The sequence below is a fragment of the Etheostoma cragini genome, chromosome 1 (genome assembly GCF_013103735.1).
Source record: "Etheostoma cragini isolate CJK2018 chromosome 1, CSU_Ecrag_1.0, whole genome shotgun sequence".
Classification (NCBI taxonomy): Eukaryota; Metazoa; Chordata; class Actinopteri; order Perciformes; family Percidae; genus Etheostoma; species Etheostoma cragini.
This window is the reverse complement of record NC_048407.1, coordinates 1,047,757-1,066,118: the sequence shown is the minus strand read 5'-3', so window position 1 is coordinate 1,066,118 and position 18,362 is coordinate 1,047,757. Positions and strand designations below refer to the sequence as shown.

The window sequence follows — 18,362 nt, the reverse complement described above, 5'->3', positions numbered from 1 at the left end:
CTGTATCTGAAGTCTCTTTTATATAGACCTTAGTGGTCCCTAATACTGTATCTGAAGTCTCTTTTACATAGACCTTAGCGGTCCCTAATACTGTATCTGAAGTCTCTTTGAAATAGACCTTAGCGGTCCCTAATACTGTATCTAAAAACTTCTCTGTCCTCCCAGGCGGTTCTGGTCTATGAGATCCTAAACTATGTTGACAGCCCGGAGAAGTCGACCGTGTTCCACGGTGTTGGTCTGTGCTTCGCTTTATTCACATCAGAGTTCTTGAAAGCCTTCTTCATATCCTTGATGTGGGCGGTTAACCTGCGCACTGCAGTCAGACTTAAAGGTGCCTACTCTGCCCTGGCCTTTCAGAAAGTCATCTCTCTGCGGCTGCACAGCGGCATTTCAATGGGAGAGGTAGGTACTGGGTTATATACATGAGGTGTAATAATCATAATAATGATTATTTAATGCAGGATGCCTCCGGCTGTTTACATCAGAATTGCTTTGTCCATCATCTGCTCTGTAATTTATCTGGTCTCCAGTAGAAAGTGTAGAAGTAAACGGAGCTATTTCCAAACAAAGAATGGGAGCAGTTTCCCTCAGCAGAATCCTCATACTACCCCAAGCATCATACAAATGTAATCAGTGTTTCTTTTATTGTCATAAAACTCTTCTTGAGTAATGCATTTTGTTATCAAACATGTAATTTGATATTACTGCATTTGTCTTCCGATTTCCCGTCTAGTTGTTAGAACTGTTTTATAAAGCCAGCCTTCTCTTTTAGAAATATCTTGTGGAATTCTCCTACTCTGACAAGTGGTGCAAGCAACTTTCCTTGGCAAAGTAGGCTTGGCAAATGTGGTTTACGGTGTGTGTGTCTCTCTCTCTCTCTCTCTCTCTCTCTCTCTCTCTCTCTCTCTCGCTCTCTCTCACTCTCGCTCTCTCTCCTGTCCAGATTATTAGCGTTTTGACCAACGATGGCCACAAGTTATTTGAGGCAGTGTTGTTTGCAAGCTTTCTAATTGCCACCCCGGTGCTCTTAATTGTGTGTACCATTTACGCCTGCTACATTCTGGGCTACACCGCACTGACTGGAGTCTTCATCTACCTCATCTTCCTCCCTTTACAGGTCGGTTATCACTAATTATTTTAGACAATTAGGCAGACAACAAGGATGAGATACCATGTGTTGTTCTCAATCCTCTATGTCCACCTTATCTTTCTACTAGTTCAAATATTTAAGTGTTCCATGTTACATGTGTGGTGTTTTCCTCAACTAATTTAGCCCCAAGGACAACCCTCTTTTGCAACTTGTTTTCCATTGTCGCTATATTTAATACATTTATTTCTGCTTTCAGTTTGGCATGGCCAAGCTCATTAACATGTTCAGATGGAAAAGCATATTGATAACAGACAGCCGTGTTCGTACAATGAATGAGATTCTCAGCAGCATCAAACTCATCAAGATGTACGCCTGGGAAGATTCCTTTGAGAAGACCGTCGCAGGTATGAAGTTAAGCAGCTGCATGTTAACTCTCATGTGTACCACATACCAGGGGGCGTCCATTATGCTGTCCCATTCATGAAAACACAAAGCCAATCTTGAAAGATGTGTATGCTCCGTTCTATAGTCCAAAAGTTGGGATTTCTATAAACAAAGTTGGAAGATCAGCTAGTTTGCAACCAAACATATTTCCCAAATATATGCATGTGATGTTTCCTTTTTTACAGGCTTAAGGAAAAAGGAGAAGAAGGAACTGCAGAAGGCCAGTTACGTCCAGAATGTCAACAACAGCATCACCAGCATCGTCCCCGCCCTTGCCTGTATCGCCACCTTCATTGTGCACACTGTGTTGGGCCTAAAGCTAGACACGTCTGATGTGAGTGCCACAGTAGTACAGCACATACTGGAAAACAACCTTTGCCAATCTGAGGCATAAAATAAATGTGTTAAGATGATAATCTCTTAGTTTTGTCACCACTGATTCATGATGACTAAACCAAACAGGCTACCAACTAGTGCTGGCCCCTGGAGCATTGTGATCCATTTAATACAAATGTACAACCAGTACATCGCTGTTGTATTGTGTTGAGCATTGTTTTTTGTTGCTGCCAGGCCTTTACCACCATCGGAGTCTTCAACGCTATGAGGTTCGCCCTCGCTCTACTGCCCCTGATTGTGAAGTCCTTGGCTGAGGCTGCTGTATCACTAACAAGACTCAGGGTAAACTCAGGGCTCTCTTTGTGTCTCTCAGCAGTTATGGTAACGGTTGGTTACTAGTTACTAGTAGTAGTACTCATTACTGCTCAGATCTTATATTACATAACATAATTTCAATTAGGAAAGACTCATCAGAGGGAACAATTACTTATTAACATGTGCACAGATGAAAATGACAGAGTCTATGGTGATTAGATCCAATCATGACGTTATCATGTTTAGGGGAGAAAAGCCAGAATTAGATACCTCTCATGGAAGAATTAGATACCTCTCATGGAAGAATTAGATACCTCTCATGGAAGAATTAGATACCTCTCATGGAAGAATTAGATACCCCTCATGGAAGAATTAGATACCCCTCATGGAAGAATTAGATACCCCTCATGGAAGAATTAGATACCCCTCATGGAAGAATTAGATACCCCTCATGGAAGAATTAGATACACCTCATGGAAGAATTAGATACCCCTCATGGAAGAATTAGATACCCCTCATGGAAGAATTAGATACCCCTCATGGAAGAATTAGATACACCTCATGGAAGATGGATGAGAAGAGGGCTCGGTCCTAAGCGCTGGAAATGATGAACGGGAAAGGAACGGCTTAGAGGAGGGTTGTGACATATGCACTGAACAGCTGACTGCAACAGAGAGAAGAGCATGTTTAAATATCGAAAACATGAACATGATTGGCTGAAATAGATAGGGGCTAAATTTGATTGGTTTAACTAAAAGTGTAAATGCCCTTTATTAGCTGGCAGAGGAACCAAGAAATGAGGGAGAGAGTTTGTGAATGAGTGACTTACAGAAACTAGTCTTCCTAGCTGAATGTATGCTAAGCTTTATTTATCCAGCAATACAAACTGCAAAGTAGTATTAGAATGATATGTAAATATGGCTTCCCTTCTCCAAACCTCATCATCTGCCAAACAAGATGGAGTTGTAATAATTTACAGATTGTATTGATTTTGAACATGTAATGCCAAGCTGCAGTGCAAAGTTGGCTTCAATGCTTCTGTTGTCATTGTCTTAGTTTTACACTTGCCTTCAAAGTTGGTGTGTGTGTGTGTGTGTGTGTGTGTGTGTGTGTGTGTGTGTGTGTGTGTGTGTGTGTGTGTGTGTGTGAAAATTAAAATGCCAGCTTTCATTGTGTTAATCACTGTTGCGGATCTCATTTGAATTAACATTGTCTTTTTAAATACTTGTAAGCTTTTGAATGCAATGTGTTTTTCAGAAAATATTGGTGATCCAGAATCCAGAGAGCTACCTGATCCAGAGAAAAGACAGTGACTCAGCCATAGTGATGAAAAATGCTACATTTTCCTGGAGCCCGCCAGGTTCCCCACCTAGCTCAGCCAATGGGGTGAAGGGACACAAAGTGGAGGAGTTGTCCCAGAATGGGGGGACTGAACCCTTGTCAACCCTGAGAAACATCTCCTTCACACTGCCTAAGGTGGGCTTTACCACTGATCCATACGTAAATAAAGTTAAAGAGATTAGGTTAAAGATAAACATATACTCTTTGCATTGGTGGAATTTACACTTGTGAAAAATGTTTTAAAAAATAGAACACTGAATCATAAAAGTTTTGAACATGAGCAGAAGTCTTGCGGAAACGAATGTTATTCAGGTTCAGGAGTTTATAAATTGATCAAGAAAGATTCATTTATCATCATGTGAACAGATGCATTTAAAGAAGTTACTTGCACAAACAACAGACACAAGAGGAGAGAAGAGTTAATCATGTGTGTTGTATATTTCATTATATATTTATATTTTGAATTGGCATAGTTTCCATTAATTAAGTGTTTTCCTTGACATAAAGAAAGACATTCCAACATGCATTTTAGAATCAATATTCACCAGAATGCAGGAAATAGTGTCTAATGCTGCAGAAGTGTCCATCCCGCCATAACTCTACATACAAAACATGTGTGTTCCCCTGATGTCCCCGTGTGTTGTCTCCTGCAGGGAGGTCTGCTCGGTGTCTGTGGGAACGTGGGGAGTGGAAAGACGTCACTGATTTCCAGCATTTTGGAACAGGTTTGTTCCTCCTTTTGTCTTTTTGTCATTGATTAATTTTTACAATATTTGCAAGTTTGACATTTTTATTGCCTGTTCATTTTCAACACTTTATTGTCTTTCACTCCGTTACACATTGGTTACGCTTCTTATTTACTTTGTGTTACCTCGAAATCTGACACCTAACTGATGCTATGTAACACACTGCATTTCTCATGGTTGTCTGCTTGTTTCCATATCTTAGATGCACCTCATTCGGGGCTCCCTCACAGCTGATGGGACGTTTGCCTACGTTTCCCAGCAGGCTTGGATATTCCATGGAACTGTTCAAGAGAACATCCTGATGGGGGAACCCTTTGACAAATCCAAGTATACAATCACTTAACCCACATACACTGTTACTTATTATTTGTGATGTTACTACATTCCCACAGTTTCTCATTACTGTTGTTACACAGACCCCGAAACCAAGTCAAATAGGTTGTTCATGAGGTTATCTGTAAAGATAAAGTTCTTCTTATCTCTGTTAGTTTGAATCTGGCAAGGTAGGCAAACAAGAACAGAGTTCATCTCTGTAATCTGACGGGATGATTGTTTGGAAATCACCCGAGCTGCCAGATGTGCAAAGAAGTGAGACTGCTGACATGTACCCAGATTCATGTCATTCAGCTGACATTTATGACTGTTGTTATGTCTACATTTATCATTTTAATGTATGAGGTAAATACTATACTCTCTATCCACATACAGTACATAAGACCCTGAAACTACATACCGTATTTTGCTGTGTACTTTGTATGTACTATGTGTATTGTCTATGCTTCTGCAGAAATAGCCAAATGTACAGTAGGCAGTGAGTTTGTTCTCACATCCCTTTTCATAAAATGCCAGTTATACCTGAACAATTCCAAATATTGTTAATGTGCCTATCATAATTAGGCACTAATTCAACGAGTGCTCCCACTAAAGGGTTGGTTTCAAAACAATACAAGTATGTTAAAGCAATGGTGAACGCTGCCTATACATTTCTGACATGTTAATATTTAACATAGATTCATAAGTAAAGACACTGCATACAAAAGTAACTGAAGGCAGAATCATGTTTTTCAAATCTCTATTATGTATTTTAGACAAACATTTTGTTCAAATTGTTATATCCCGTTTAAGTTGCTCTTACTATTAAGTAAACAGACCTATAGTGTCATATCTTAAATGTTTCTATGAACACACTATACGTGGCTTTCCCCTGGCTTTCCTCCACAGATACAACAGAGTTGTGGATGTCTGTAGCCTCAGAGCTGACCTGACCATCCTCCCATATGGTGATCAAACTGAGGTAGGAGCTCTCTGCTGAACTCTCACCTCTCCAAACTCATTGTTTTTGTATGCTTTCAATGGTTTCTTACACTTACACCCTCCAATGTGTGATAAAAAAAACACTTGTGGGCATGTGGAGTCCCAAAAGATGGATAAAGATAAAAACCACCTAACTGTGTTAGTACAGAATTTGTCTGTGGTTGTGCAGTTAGTATTTGTCAGCAGCCATCCGATGATATCCTTAACATGAATCATCATCCTCAGAGATATTTGCACCTTGCTCGCCAAGCAGCTAGCGCTAGTGACCATACACAACGGGACTTGCTGCAAAACCGGTGGAGATAAAAGAATAATACAGAGAAAACAGCAAAAGCAGCTACTTCCATGTGTAGTTCTCTCCAAACTGCAATATAAAATGTAATTATAATACTTATATATTTCCATCCTTTGTTTCTTGCAACTGCTGCAATTTCTTATAGATTTAAGTTGTATTTATCTCATAATCCAGACCTGTGAGAAGAAGCAATGTGCAACAAGGCATCCAGTGTGGCAGAAATCTAGAAGAAGAGGATGATGATGATGATGATGATGATGATGATGATGGAGAATCATATTGTTCACGTCTGAGTCACAACTTATTTATTACAAGTTGAGTACCAGGCCTCTTTATTTAGGCAGCTTGAATCCAATTTGCAACTAAATTTGGGATAAAGTCCAAGTCTGACTGGTGGTCCTGAGTTTATTTGAAGCTGGGAGTACTTCGCTGTCTCCCCCGTCAGCTTCTTTACCCCCTTGCAACATCTTTTTTTTTTTTGCAAAGCATGTTCTATCTCGATTTATTGTACATGTTGTAAATGAGTAAAAATTGTCTGGAATTTTGGGATGTACCAGATACGGTTGCCAGCGTTCTTAGTAGCTTTCTGCTGTGCTGTTTTGTTGGCAGATTGGAGAGCGAGGGCTGAATCTGTCGGGGGGGCAGAAGCAGAGAATCAGCCTGGCCAGAGCGGTCTACTCCAATAAGGACATCTTCCTGTTTGACGATCCACTATCGGCTGTCGATGCCCATGTGGGGAAGCACATTTTTGAGGAATGCATTAAGAAAGAGCTCCAGGGGAAATCTATCATACTGATTACACACCAGCTCCAGGTGGGGAAATGTGTTCATAAATTCATTCTTTAGCAGATTATGAATCCTAAACTGCCTATTATTAGGCATTTCATTCATCATTCAAATATGCAAACTTGTTTATACTTATAGTACATTCTGTCTATGTTTTAACAGATTCAAAAATAATTTTACATTAGAAGATCTATAACATCGTACTGTGGTAATCCCCAAGGTAAAAGTAAATTACACACCAGGAAGTGGTGTCTGTTTGCTGCCAGTAGTGTTTCCTTCATTCTGACTTGGGAGCAGTATTACTACTCTCCAATCCAGATTAGAGCGCCAACCAAATGCCATAGATGTACGGTATGTGTACACGGCCACGGCGCTGGGATGGCTTTGTTGACCTGGTTGTCCTCGCTTGTGTTTGCCAGTATCTAGAGTACTGTGATGACATTTTGGTTCTGGAGGATGGAGAGGTGCTGGAGGCTGGGAACCACCACGCCCTGATGAAAGCCAACGGGCGCTACGCTGAGCTCATCAGCAACTACCAGATGGAACAGACCCAAGTAAAAAAGCTGCAATACAAAACTCCGATGTACTGTTGGCTTTGATATTATGTGTCTTTCCTTATTGTTTTACTAGCTTAGAATACGTTTTCCCAGTAAGTTATTGTTTTACTAGCTCAAGCTGCTACATGTTTATTGAAACGCCAGAGGTTTATAGAAGGGAAGAATGTCTTCTTAATGGGCTCAAGGTAACGGCCTGTCTGCTTTAAGGTCACAGTGAGTTATTTTCAACTTACGTAAAGACATAAAAGCAGTCACATGCTTAAAGTATATATTCCAGTTTGCACACAGCTCTACTGTCAAACTAATATATTTGTTGAATAAAACAATCTCCACATTGATATACAAATCATGCATTACCTATTTAAAATGTGCTCATTTGCATATATATATGACAAGGCACAGCAGGTGAAAAGGATAAACAAAATAACTCAAACATATGAGCACAGAACATCCCCGGTAAATGATTTACATCAAGAGTCTTTCCCTCTGAAATGTTATGTTAAAATATCCAGAATAGATTGTTATTTTAATATAAAAGCAATCTACAGTATATATGCAAACAGGCTGAGGGCAGTTGGCCTAAAACAAACATTATTTGCGGTAAAATTAACAAAGTAGCAGCAACAGCCCTTTTTAGTTTTCTGTGAATATTCATATTGATTTTGAGGTGTTATTTATTCCAATAACGCCAAAAGAGTTAAAACGATTTATTGCCATGTGCAAAATAAACAAATTGACTATGACTGAGTTATTGCTTGGTGTCTACAGACTCAGAATGAGGAGGAGGAGGAAGTGTCCCCCAGAGACGCTGTCCCGCTGAAGGACGTTGGGCTGAGAGAAGGCCCCGACAGCGGAGTAGTGAACCCAGGTATGGAAACAGGAAAAGATGTTTGTTAGTGTAATGACCTAAAAGAGATTAAATGGGCTAATTCATAATGCCTCAATTCATCAGGAGAAATCTTAAAGCTATGGTGCAGAGTTTCTGTCGCCCAATGAGGAATTTGAAATGACAAAACAGTCGACAATAGCACATCATTTAGTCAGAGGAAGTGAAATAGCAATAATTCCTCCTCCTCATACGTAACAGACCCATTACTAACAGCAGTATGGCGACATCCATGTCTGACCGCAGTCACTTTTCTTTTTCAAGTACTCCAACTAGGAAAAACCACACCAATGTTTTTCCGTGTTTTGGGGGATTTTAGTCCTTCTTCTGAACGTGTAGGTCTTTTCTAAGCAATACAATCACTGACTAAAACATTTTGAGGGTGCTTCTTTGGGTTTTCAGCCATGCCGCGGCCTGTGGCAGCCGTCCTCTTCGTCTCCAAAGATGAATGCAGCTGTTATCCTTTCTATCACTCGAGCCTCTGCACCCTAAAGTCACCGGACTACAACGTTTTGTAAACACAGCCATACTGACAAATCCAGAGAGATGTTCTGTGGAGGTGTTAGGCTTAATTAGCTTTGTATCAACTCATTTCGCGATTAATAAATGTGACAGACGTTCATTCATATAAAATAGTCACGGGTTATAGCTTTGAAATGAATAAAAACAAGGCTGGATTTCAATATAGAGTTTAGTTCTGAGACATGTGTAGCAAATTCAATCATAACTGGTGGAAATGGATGCCTAAAAGCAGGGGAGAACCAAGGAAAGGAAATGAACTTTGTAAAAGCTTTGTGAAACAACAGCAGATAAGGCAACACTCCTATTCTCAATATTCTGTTATTGTTGCATTTATGTCTTTATTATCTACACAGTGTGGAGATGACAGGACTTTCTTCTTTATTCATTTGTACATTTCCCCCCCACATCTGTGCTTCCTTTCAGCATTTGACATGTCAGACGAAAAGGATGACGGGACAACAGCTGACCAAAAATGTGAGTCTACACTGTCCACTCATTAAATCATAATTCAGATTTTGGAGCAGGGTCAGCCAGTTCAGATGTAATATATATCAATATATTCAACAAAGGTTTATCTTATCTTATCTTATCTTATCTTATCTTATCTTATCTTATCTTATCTTATCTTATCTTATCTTATCTTATCTTATCTTATCTTATCTTATCTTATCTTATCTGATCCAGTCTCTGCACTGGTGTGAGACCTATGCCGCTTACCCACTGGCACGGCTGGTTGTCATAGCAACTTATGAACTAACGTGACACACACACACAGAACGTGGAAAGTGTGTTGTGTTTGATTCTCGGCATGTGGCTGTTTGCCAGAAGACACATTTAGTTTCTAAAGAAGATGGAGGCATAAAAACCCACTGGCTAAACTACTTAAACCCAGCGGGTTTGTTCAGGTGATAAGATAAAGGGTGCTTCACAGCTTCAGAAACCCCCTCCCCCCACACCTTTTCTCCCTCAAGATCTACTATTTTTGTCACCTTAGTGCCACACTATGAATGCCTTCAATGTGTGGTGTTTTTCCCATACAGTATTTCAACCATGATCCTGTCACGCTGCTTTCTGCGATGGAGTGTAGCTGTTGAACACTTTTGCCTTCCGACATGTCATTCATTCTATATCTTTTTTAAGCATATGAATTTTGAGAATTATTGAGTGCAGCAGATTTAAAATCCAGACAGAAGGGTTGTTTTATCATCCTAGAGTGTGTATAAATAAAATGGAATTATAATACCTATGTAGTTTATGTGAATTAAAGACATATTGCATTTACACTATTGTGAATGTAGCAAATGTGGCTCGTGTACATTTACAAATTAAAAAAGAAAGACAAATCCTTATATCCTATCAGTCAGGACACAGGCTGATGCAAAAGAAAGTCACTTTGATCTGCTATCGTTCTACAAAATCCTTTCCTTCCTCTTCAGCTGTTGTCAGTGATCAGCTGGTCAGTCTGGAGACTACCACAGAAGGTGCTATCTCCTGGAGAGTCTACCATCAATACTGCAAAGCGGCTGGAGGTCTGATACAGCACACACACACACACACACACACACCCACCCTAACCCTTTGGACCCAACGAACATAGTTAAACGCAAAGACACACACACTAACACACACACACACACACACACACACACACACACACGCACACACACACACACACACACACACACACACACATACACACATTGGCATGATTATATGCAATACACAATTGACACGTGGCCAACCCGGTTGATGATGGTGCATGTGCTGCTACAGGCTACATCATCTGCTTCCTCGCCATCCTGAACGTTGTCCTGATGATCGGCTCCACAGCCTTCACCAACTGGTGGCTCAGCTTCTGGCTGGGGCAGGGTGATGGGGTGAGAACCTTCTCTCTCTCTCTCTCTCTCTCTCTCTCTCTCTCTCTCTGTCTCTAATTCTCTCTTTCTCACACAGTTAAAATGTTAATGTTTTCTCAGTGAATGTGGAACTTCCCACAGCTGAAAACAATACAGATTATTTTAAGCTCCAACAAGCTCGTTTTTGACAGTCTGACAGTAGTTAATGGCTCTTCAAACACAGTCTGTGTTACCCAATCTTTTATTTTTTTAACTGTCTATGTTTAGGGCTGAGCCACACCGGTTTGGTCTGTGTTGGCAGCGATGGAGGTGGTGGGCCTTTAGAGAACAGACAGAACTAAACAGTCTGTAACTAGTTTCAGGTTTTAATTGTCATTTCTAGGTTAACACCAAGGTCAATGGTACAATAAAATGTATTTGCTGAGTCAGCTCAGCAACGAAAGCATGAGTCAAATAAAAAATAAAATATAAAATGACAATAAGAATGTAGGCAAGATGGGATGACATAAATAAAATATAGCACTTTACATTTCTGAAACTGAGGATACTGTGTAATACTAAGCAATATGGGATACAAGAGAATGGAGTGGGAAAACAATTTAGCACTATTTACATACATGTAAAAGAGGACTAAAGGAGGACTAAAATCATGAGTGCGTTTTGTAAGGCAGCCAGGACTGATAAGAACTCTTTCTACACGATACCTTACCTTTGTTTATTTAATTGCCCAACCCCCATGATGACAACCACCTACGAAGACATTCTCTTTGTTATAACTGTTGACGTTAACTTAAGAACTAAGAGTAAATGTTGGTCAGTCAGATCAAGACGATATATACGTGGTTGAGTGGACTTGGACTCCTATGATTCCTGCAGAGGGAGACAGGAAGTCATTTTACATCCCTGAGCATAGACTTGGCCATCTCCTCCCCTGAACATTGGCCAATACTGTCCTCTGCCTGCCAGTCCTCTGCAACACAGCCAGTTAATCAAATTCCCAACTAACACAACTGGCGGGCCCCTTAATATCGTAATCTGACCATAACAGTGGGAGATGGCAATATTATTCATAATGAATATCTGAAGAGAACAGTGTATTGACTAGTCACACATGAGCAGATGTATTTTATGATGAAGTATTTGTTTTTTCCACATCTTTGCACACCACTCACAAAAGAATAAGAAATAATTTGTGTAGATGTAAAATGTAATAACATCATAAATCCCTCTGAGGGTCACACGCTTAGAGTTAAAGGTGCTCTAAATGATGTCACTGTGAACACACTGTAAAAAACATCTCCTCACTATCTGCTAGCTGTCTGTCCCCAGAACACACTGTAAAAAACATCTCCTCACTATCTGCTAGCTGCTTGTCCCCTGAACACACTGTAAAAAACTTCTCCTCACTATCTGCTAGCTGCCTGTCCCCTGAACACACTGTAAAAACATCTCCTCACTATCTGCTAGCTGCCTGTCCTCTGAACACACTGTAAAAAACATCTCCTCACTATCTGCTAGCTGCCTGTCCTCTGAACACACTGTAAAAAACATCTCCTCACTATCTGCTAGCTGCCTGTCCTTTGAACACACTGTAAAAAACATCTCCTCACTATCTGCTAGCTGCCTGTCCTTTGAACACACTGTAAAAAACATCTCCTCACTATCTGCTACTTGTATTCGTATTGTACACTGCACTACAATACAATTTGTGCAATCCATTGAAACAATCTTTTTGAACTAATCTCATTTACTTCTAATTCCATTTTTTATTTTAATCTGTAAATACTCAACACTTTTATCTATGTCTTATTGTAGATATGTTACTTATTCCCTGTACTTATTGACTTGCTCTTTTCTTACTCTTATTTGACCTTGAATCACTTCCCTGAGGGGGAAATTATGATGTGTTCTCTGTTTTCCCAGTCGTCCAACGGGACAACTTCAAACCAGGGCAACATCTCTGAAAACCCTGACCTGCACTTCTACCAACTTATTTATGGCATCATGGCGGTTGTCATGGTGACACTGGCCCTCATCAAATGCTTCTTCTTCACTTGGGTCACCTTGAAAGCATCCTGTAAACTCCACGACACCATGTTCACGAAGGTACTGTTGAATGGCTGACATCAGGCATAGATAACCATGTTTACTCATTGTGAGTAAATTGTATAAAATAAATATGATCATATAAAAAATCTAACCATATAACAATTTGGTTGAGGTTTAAAAGGATTACTTCTTTCAGACATTGTAGAAGCTCTATTGTTGTCTTTTTTCAGATTTTCTCGAGTCCCATGAGTTTCTTTGACACGACGCCAACAGGCCGCATTCTCAACCGCTTCTCCAAAGATCAAGAGGAGGTGGACATCCAGCTTCCCCAACAAATGGACCCTTTCTTTCAGTTCTGTCTCTTGGTCACCTTCACCGTTATCATCATCTCGTCTGTCTTCCCCGCCATGCTGGTAGCTGTGGTTGTTATAGGAGCTTTGTTCACCCTCATCCTCTTGTGAGTTGATACGGGTTAAGTCTTAACATGATGAAAATAGATTTTACAGCAACTATTGGAAATAACAATTCATAATCTGGTATCTGCTAATTATACATTAAGTGAACAGTAACATTCATGGCATTTGCAATTATTTAGATTTTTATGGAACCTGTTCCACATCCTAAAGCAGGTGTAGCTCACTGGGTAGGCTGTGTACCATTAAGGCTCAGTGGTGACCACAGTCGCAGGTTTGAGTCCAGCCCTGGGCCCTTTGCTGCATGTCTTCCCTTATTTTCCGTCGAAATAAAAGCTTAAGATGCCTGGAAAACATTTTTACAATTTTTAAAAGATGTTTGAGATATATTGAATATCAGTTGTGATTCCTCTGCAGTATATTCCAGAGGAGTATCCGTCAGATGAAGAAGATGGAGAACATCAGTCGCTCTCCCTGCATCTCTCTCACCACCTCTACCCTGCAGGGCCTCAGCACCATCCATGCCTACAACATAGAAGATAACCACATTAAATTGTAAGATACCAGAGTTCCTTAACACAAAATGCTTTCTGTTTTTGCTTTTGGTTTTCGACATTTCCGGCTGGCTGAGGATGTTCGGCTCTGCTTTTCATCCATTCAGTGGCTTGTTTTAGCCGCAGTGACTCAGATCCTGGTCTGCATTACAAACACAGATTTTTGTGTTTAGGCAGTGTGATGTTCACAAACCCTTGTATGTCCTTCATCGTGTTGTAGGTTCAAATCACTGAATGACATAAACTCCAACTACTTTTTGCTGTTTTGCTCCGGGACACGTTGGCTCTCCTTCTGGCTGGACTTCATGGCTGCGACCATGACCTTGTTGGTGTCTCTGTTCGTAGTGCTCAGCAGTAACGACCTCATCAGTCCTGCTTTGAAAGGCTTGGCCATGTCCTACACCACACAGGTACATCTGAACAGCAGATGATGAACATTTGGTTTATTTTTTGTAAATATCCTTTGCAAGTGACTCAAACCTGTGTGTCACAGACTGTTTATGTGTTGTCCAGCTGACAGGCATGCTTCAGTACGTGGTGAGGCAGTCGACGGAGGTGGAGGCCAGATTCAACTCGGTGGAGCGTCTGCAGGAATACATCACGGTCAGTCTCTAGACTTCTCTGCTGTAAAAAATAACTGTTTATACACAGCAGCGTGGTAGTCAAGACGTCCTATACCCAGACCATCACCGAGACCAGAGTGTATCGAGACTTTGAGGGCTTGAGACCATGTCAAGACCAAGGCCAAGGCAGGGTGAGACAGAGTCAAGAAGATCAAAACCAGAGACACCAACAGTAAACAAAAGATCTCCTTATGGTTAGGGAGCCAAATGTTATCACTGATGATCTGGCTTCTCCTGTCTCCGGCATTCACTTTCTTGAGTGCATGTTAAGGGAGCTGGGTGACAATTTTCAAGTTTGAAATTAGTCAATTATTGGTTGCATTTGAAGCAGGAATATTTACATCCAATCACAGAAAGGATGTTAACACCTACAACTAGACAACGCACAGGCAGTTCAGGGATATCCCTCCAGTTGTGGTCTTGACCAGTCTTAAATTAACAAACAGAGTCCTTTTTTTATCCAAGACCGGATACAAAATTTGATTCCGATCCTTAAAAAAATGGTCTTGATACCGGTCTCAAAACCAAGACTGATCTCGGTACTCTAACACTGATGCACAGGTTCCTTGGCTCCATTCCTCTGTTCTGGTCTTCTTGAAACTGTTCTTTAAACTCAAGAAGGGTAAATTCTGAAGCAATGTGTGCTTCCACTATGCAGGAAGTTATCAAGTGACACATATGTTGTTATTGATTGTGTTCAGGATTGTAAGCCTGAGGCCCCCAGACACATAAAAAAGGCTCTGGTCCCAAAGGACTGGCCAAAGAGTGGAACCATCACCTTCCAGGACTATAAGATGAGGTACAGGGAGAACACACCCATTGTCCTGAACGGGCTCAATTTTCTCATCCGAGCTGGAGAGAAGCTGGGCATTGTGGGAAGGACAGGCTCCGGTAGGACACTGACACCAGTTCTTTTTAAGCATAACTTTGTATTTCATACAGCTTAAGTTTGGTTTTAATGGGCAAATCAGAAAATGTGGAGATAAATTTAGATGATTGATTGATTGAAGAAATGATTACTAATTATCATAGAGTGGAACCTTGAACAGTCCTAAACACACAAGTTGTATTTGTATCACATTTAAATATGTCATATTACATAGTAAACGTACATACGTACAGTAAATCACACAACCTGTAGTCTATCTTGCTTAATGTATTTAATACAAATTTTGATAGCCCTGTGTTGCAGCAGCATCTTTGGATTTAAAGTGTAAATGAAAGAATGTCCTGGGATTGACGTGTTGTTTGTTAAGCTATGACTTTAGGGTGCTGAGGGAAAATGTACCTCTGTAAACCGTTACTAGTCTTAGGTCCTCTATGCTTTGTGACTGCAGGGAAGTCGTCTTTAGGAGTGGCTCTGTTCAGGCTGGTGGAGCCAGCAGCCGGGACCATCCTGATAGATGGCGTGGACATCATGGACATTGGTCTGCACGATCTGCGCAGCAAATTGTCTATCATCCCCCAGGATCCTGTGCTATTTATTGGAACAGTCCGGTAACTATAGCTGACCGCTAACTCCACAGAGCTCAACTTCCACGTTGGCTTCGCTATTCAGGCCGGAAGCTTTGTCCAGTACTTTTTACAGTCTAAAACACTCACTGTCTCCGCTGTGGGGGGTTAGTCACTGACTTACCAACTGTCATTCTGCATGTGTGTGCCTACAGATACAACTTAGACCCCTTCAATAGCTTCAATGATGAGGAGCTCTGGAAGGCACTGGAGAAGACCTACATGAAGGACTCAGTATGTTCGTCGTACTCTGTACCACAGTACATTTACAGTTTAATTACAGTGTGTGGTCATTTATCCAGAGTACCTCAAATGTAAAGGCAGTACCTAAGGAAATGTATAGTTGAAATCCACCACTAAGCTCATGAAGAAAAGGATATATTCATTCATTTCCCAAAATGTCAATCTATACCTTTAATGCGCTGTTATCTAGGTTACTTTTAGAAGTGACAATAGCCGTAGTATTATGAGTATTATTTTGTTTACTCAGATCTCCAGACTGGAGGGGAAACTACAAGCACCGGTGCTGGAGAATGGAGAGAACTTCTCCGTAGGAGAAAGACAACTAATGTGTATGGCTAGAGCACTTCTCCGCAACTCCAAGGTTAGTACACGCATCCGCCTCTCCTGACTTCTCTTTCTTTACACAACTTTCAATTTTACTGCTTCTAAACAGCCACTGGATTATGGATTAATATAGGGCAGTATTCCAATCAAGCAGGTAACTGCTTGCCATTTCCTAATTCACATTTGCGTCAATGAACGCACCATGATCAGAATCTTTGGCCAGTCTTTTACTCATACAGTATGTTATTCTCACCTGTGTTCTTTTGTTCCGTATGCCTGTTGTCCAACAGATCATCATATTGGATGAGGCCACGGCATCCATCGATTCAGAGACAGACACCTTGATCCAGAACACCATCAAAGAAGCCTTCCAGGACTGCACCATGCTCACCATCGCCCATCGTATCAACACTGTGCTGCACGCAGATCGTATTCTGGTCATGGACAACGGAGAGGTAACAAAACCCTAATACACAAAAATAAAGATCATGTGATCCAAAACCTAGACTTACAGTAGGTGTTCTGTCTGACAGGTGGCAGAGTTAGACCATCCGGATGTGCTGAGGCAAAGACCAGACTCTCTGTTCTCCTCACTGCTCACTGCTGCTAACACTGTGAACACTTGAACTTAAGAGGCAACACAGCACAACTACACACTAATTACTTTAACATAAGAATGCTTTCCTTTATAATCCGGACCGGTGTGTTTATATCAGGAGTAACTGAGAAGCAGAGATGGGGTTTAACATTCATGCAGAAAAAGACAACATTTCTATTTTAATACCTCCTTGGCAGTGACAGCCGTGGCCGGAGACATTTTGGTTGTGGGTTGTCTGTCTGTCTCATTCTTCTGAATGCAATATTTCAGGAACGCCTGATCCAAATTTCATTACATTTGGCCCATACGTCCACTTTGACTCAGCGATGAACTGATTAAAGTTTGGTGATCAAAAGTCACTGTGACTCAACGTAAAACATTTTTGGGCCATAACTCCAGAATTCCTACGCTAACAATAACAACATTTCAAACAAATGTCTTCTAGGATAGAATAATGACATTTTGCACCAAAAAGGGCAAAGATTAACTTCACTGTGAAATCATAATTTTCCGTAAAAACACTTTCCCGGAGATTATTTAATACCATAACTCAGGAACAGAAGGGGAGACATGTGGTCTGATACTGTACTGGTGACACTTAATGTGTGTGCCCATATTGAGACCGTGGTGACGTATGGAGCTTCTGTGCTGCCGGGATAAAGCTCTCTATGAAGCATATATGGTTAGGATTCATAGCTTATTTTCAGCAACATCCACGTTTGAATTAATGTCTACGGTCATGGCTTCAACGTTGTTCTGTCAGAATCAGCTTTATTGGCCGTCATGGAAACACATACGGGGAATGTGAATCTGTTTTTCTTTCTCTGAATAAACTGACACACTAATAGACAATCGCTAGTTGCTAGTCCTCTTTATACAGCATCATTTTAATTTTTGGTGCCATTTGGACAAGTTAATAACACAGCGGTGTCCTGAGGTACTCGGTCAGATCCACGGCTCGCTCCTCCCTAGCTCCACCCTCTCTTCCAAATATGGTCACTTTTGGCTCCATAAAACCAAGATGGTGACGAGAAAAAAAAAAACTTGAAGTTTCCAAATGGTCTACAAACCAATGGGTGCCGTCACAGTGACTACAATCGCTTCTTTTTTTACAGAGTATGATATATTACTGCAGCACAAATCCAAAATTTTGTACAGCAAACATCCTCTATCCTTAGAACTCGCAGACTTTGATCTTGTCCTTCTGTGAAGACTTTATGTTTAATTATTCATGTCATTATAGTGACAACTTCCTTTCACCAAGAAATAAATGTATACCTTTCATTAAATACCTTCAAAGTCTTAACTACATATGATTCTGGACAGATATGGATGTACATTGCAACTTGACTGGTCGGCGGAGACATTCAAGGCATTCCGGTCGGTAATCCTAAAACAAACACATGGACCGTGTTATTTTATACGATTTTTAAAGGAGTGAATATGAATGTATGTCTAAAACATTATTTATTGTTTTTTATGAATTTCTTTGCTGCATCTTTGCAAACTTCTGCATGTGAAGTTTCAATCTGCTGAGTGAATATGCACTACATATTGA

General features: G+C 40.6%; 2 protein-coding genes across 4 annotated transcripts in view; both read left to right on the top strand.

The window, feature by feature from the left end:
- Positions 1 to 10,495, top strand: part of cep89 (centrosomal protein 89) — a 63,334-nt gene extending 52,839 nt beyond the window's left edge. The window contains exon 20 of the transcript XR_004656579.1: positions 10,485 to 10,495. The gene's annotated coding sequence lies outside the window, so the exon portion shown is untranslated. The remainder of the gene's footprint in view (positions 1 to 10,484) is intronic.
- abcc12 (ATP-binding cassette, sub-family C (CFTR/MRP), member 12) overlaps positions 1 to 17,649 on the top strand; it is a 21,694-nt gene extending 4,045 nt beyond the window's left edge. For 2 of the 3 annotated variants that reach the window (XM_034871181.1, XM_034871198.1), the window contains exons 6-31: positions 166 to 402; positions 944 to 1,117; positions 1,347 to 1,494; positions 1,720 to 1,868; positions 2,105 to 2,212; positions 3,443 to 3,661; positions 4,180 to 4,251; positions 4,475 to 4,599; positions 5,494 to 5,566; positions 6,491 to 6,694; positions 7,087 to 7,221; positions 7,993 to 8,092; positions 9,056 to 9,106; positions 10,069 to 10,161; positions 10,406 to 10,509; positions 12,412 to 12,594; positions 12,768 to 12,994; positions 13,368 to 13,505; positions 13,725 to 13,914; positions 14,018 to 14,107; positions 14,829 to 15,018; positions 15,465 to 15,624; positions 15,795 to 15,873; positions 16,130 to 16,243; positions 16,497 to 16,661; positions 16,740 to 17,283. In XM_034871181.1, coding sequence (XP_034727072.1) covers positions 166 to 402; positions 944 to 1,117; positions 1,347 to 1,494; positions 1,720 to 1,868; positions 2,105 to 2,212; positions 3,443 to 3,661; positions 4,180 to 4,251; positions 4,475 to 4,599; positions 5,494 to 5,566; positions 6,491 to 6,694; positions 7,087 to 7,221; positions 7,993 to 8,092; positions 9,056 to 9,106; positions 10,069 to 10,161; positions 10,406 to 10,509; positions 12,412 to 12,594; positions 12,768 to 12,994; positions 13,368 to 13,505; positions 13,725 to 13,914; positions 14,018 to 14,107; positions 14,829 to 15,018; positions 15,465 to 15,624; positions 15,795 to 15,873; positions 16,130 to 16,243; positions 16,497 to 16,661; positions 16,740 to 16,832 — 3,621 coding nt within the window. In that variant the 3' untranslated portion in view covers positions 16,833 to 17,283. Of the gene's footprint in view, positions 1 to 165; positions 403 to 943; positions 1,118 to 1,346; positions 1,495 to 1,719; positions 1,869 to 2,104; positions 2,213 to 3,442; positions 3,662 to 4,179; positions 4,252 to 4,474; positions 4,600 to 5,493; positions 5,567 to 6,490; positions 6,695 to 7,086; positions 7,222 to 7,992; positions 8,093 to 9,055; positions 9,107 to 10,068; positions 10,162 to 10,405; positions 10,510 to 12,411; positions 12,595 to 12,767; positions 12,995 to 13,367; positions 13,506 to 13,724; positions 13,915 to 14,017; positions 14,108 to 14,828; positions 15,019 to 15,464; positions 15,625 to 15,794; positions 15,874 to 16,129; positions 16,244 to 16,496; positions 16,662 to 16,739; positions 17,284 to 17,335 lie in introns of those variants that run through there. The other variant, XM_034871189.1, reaches the window with a different exon arrangement.
- Positions 17,650 to 18,362: the final 713 nt, after the last annotated feature.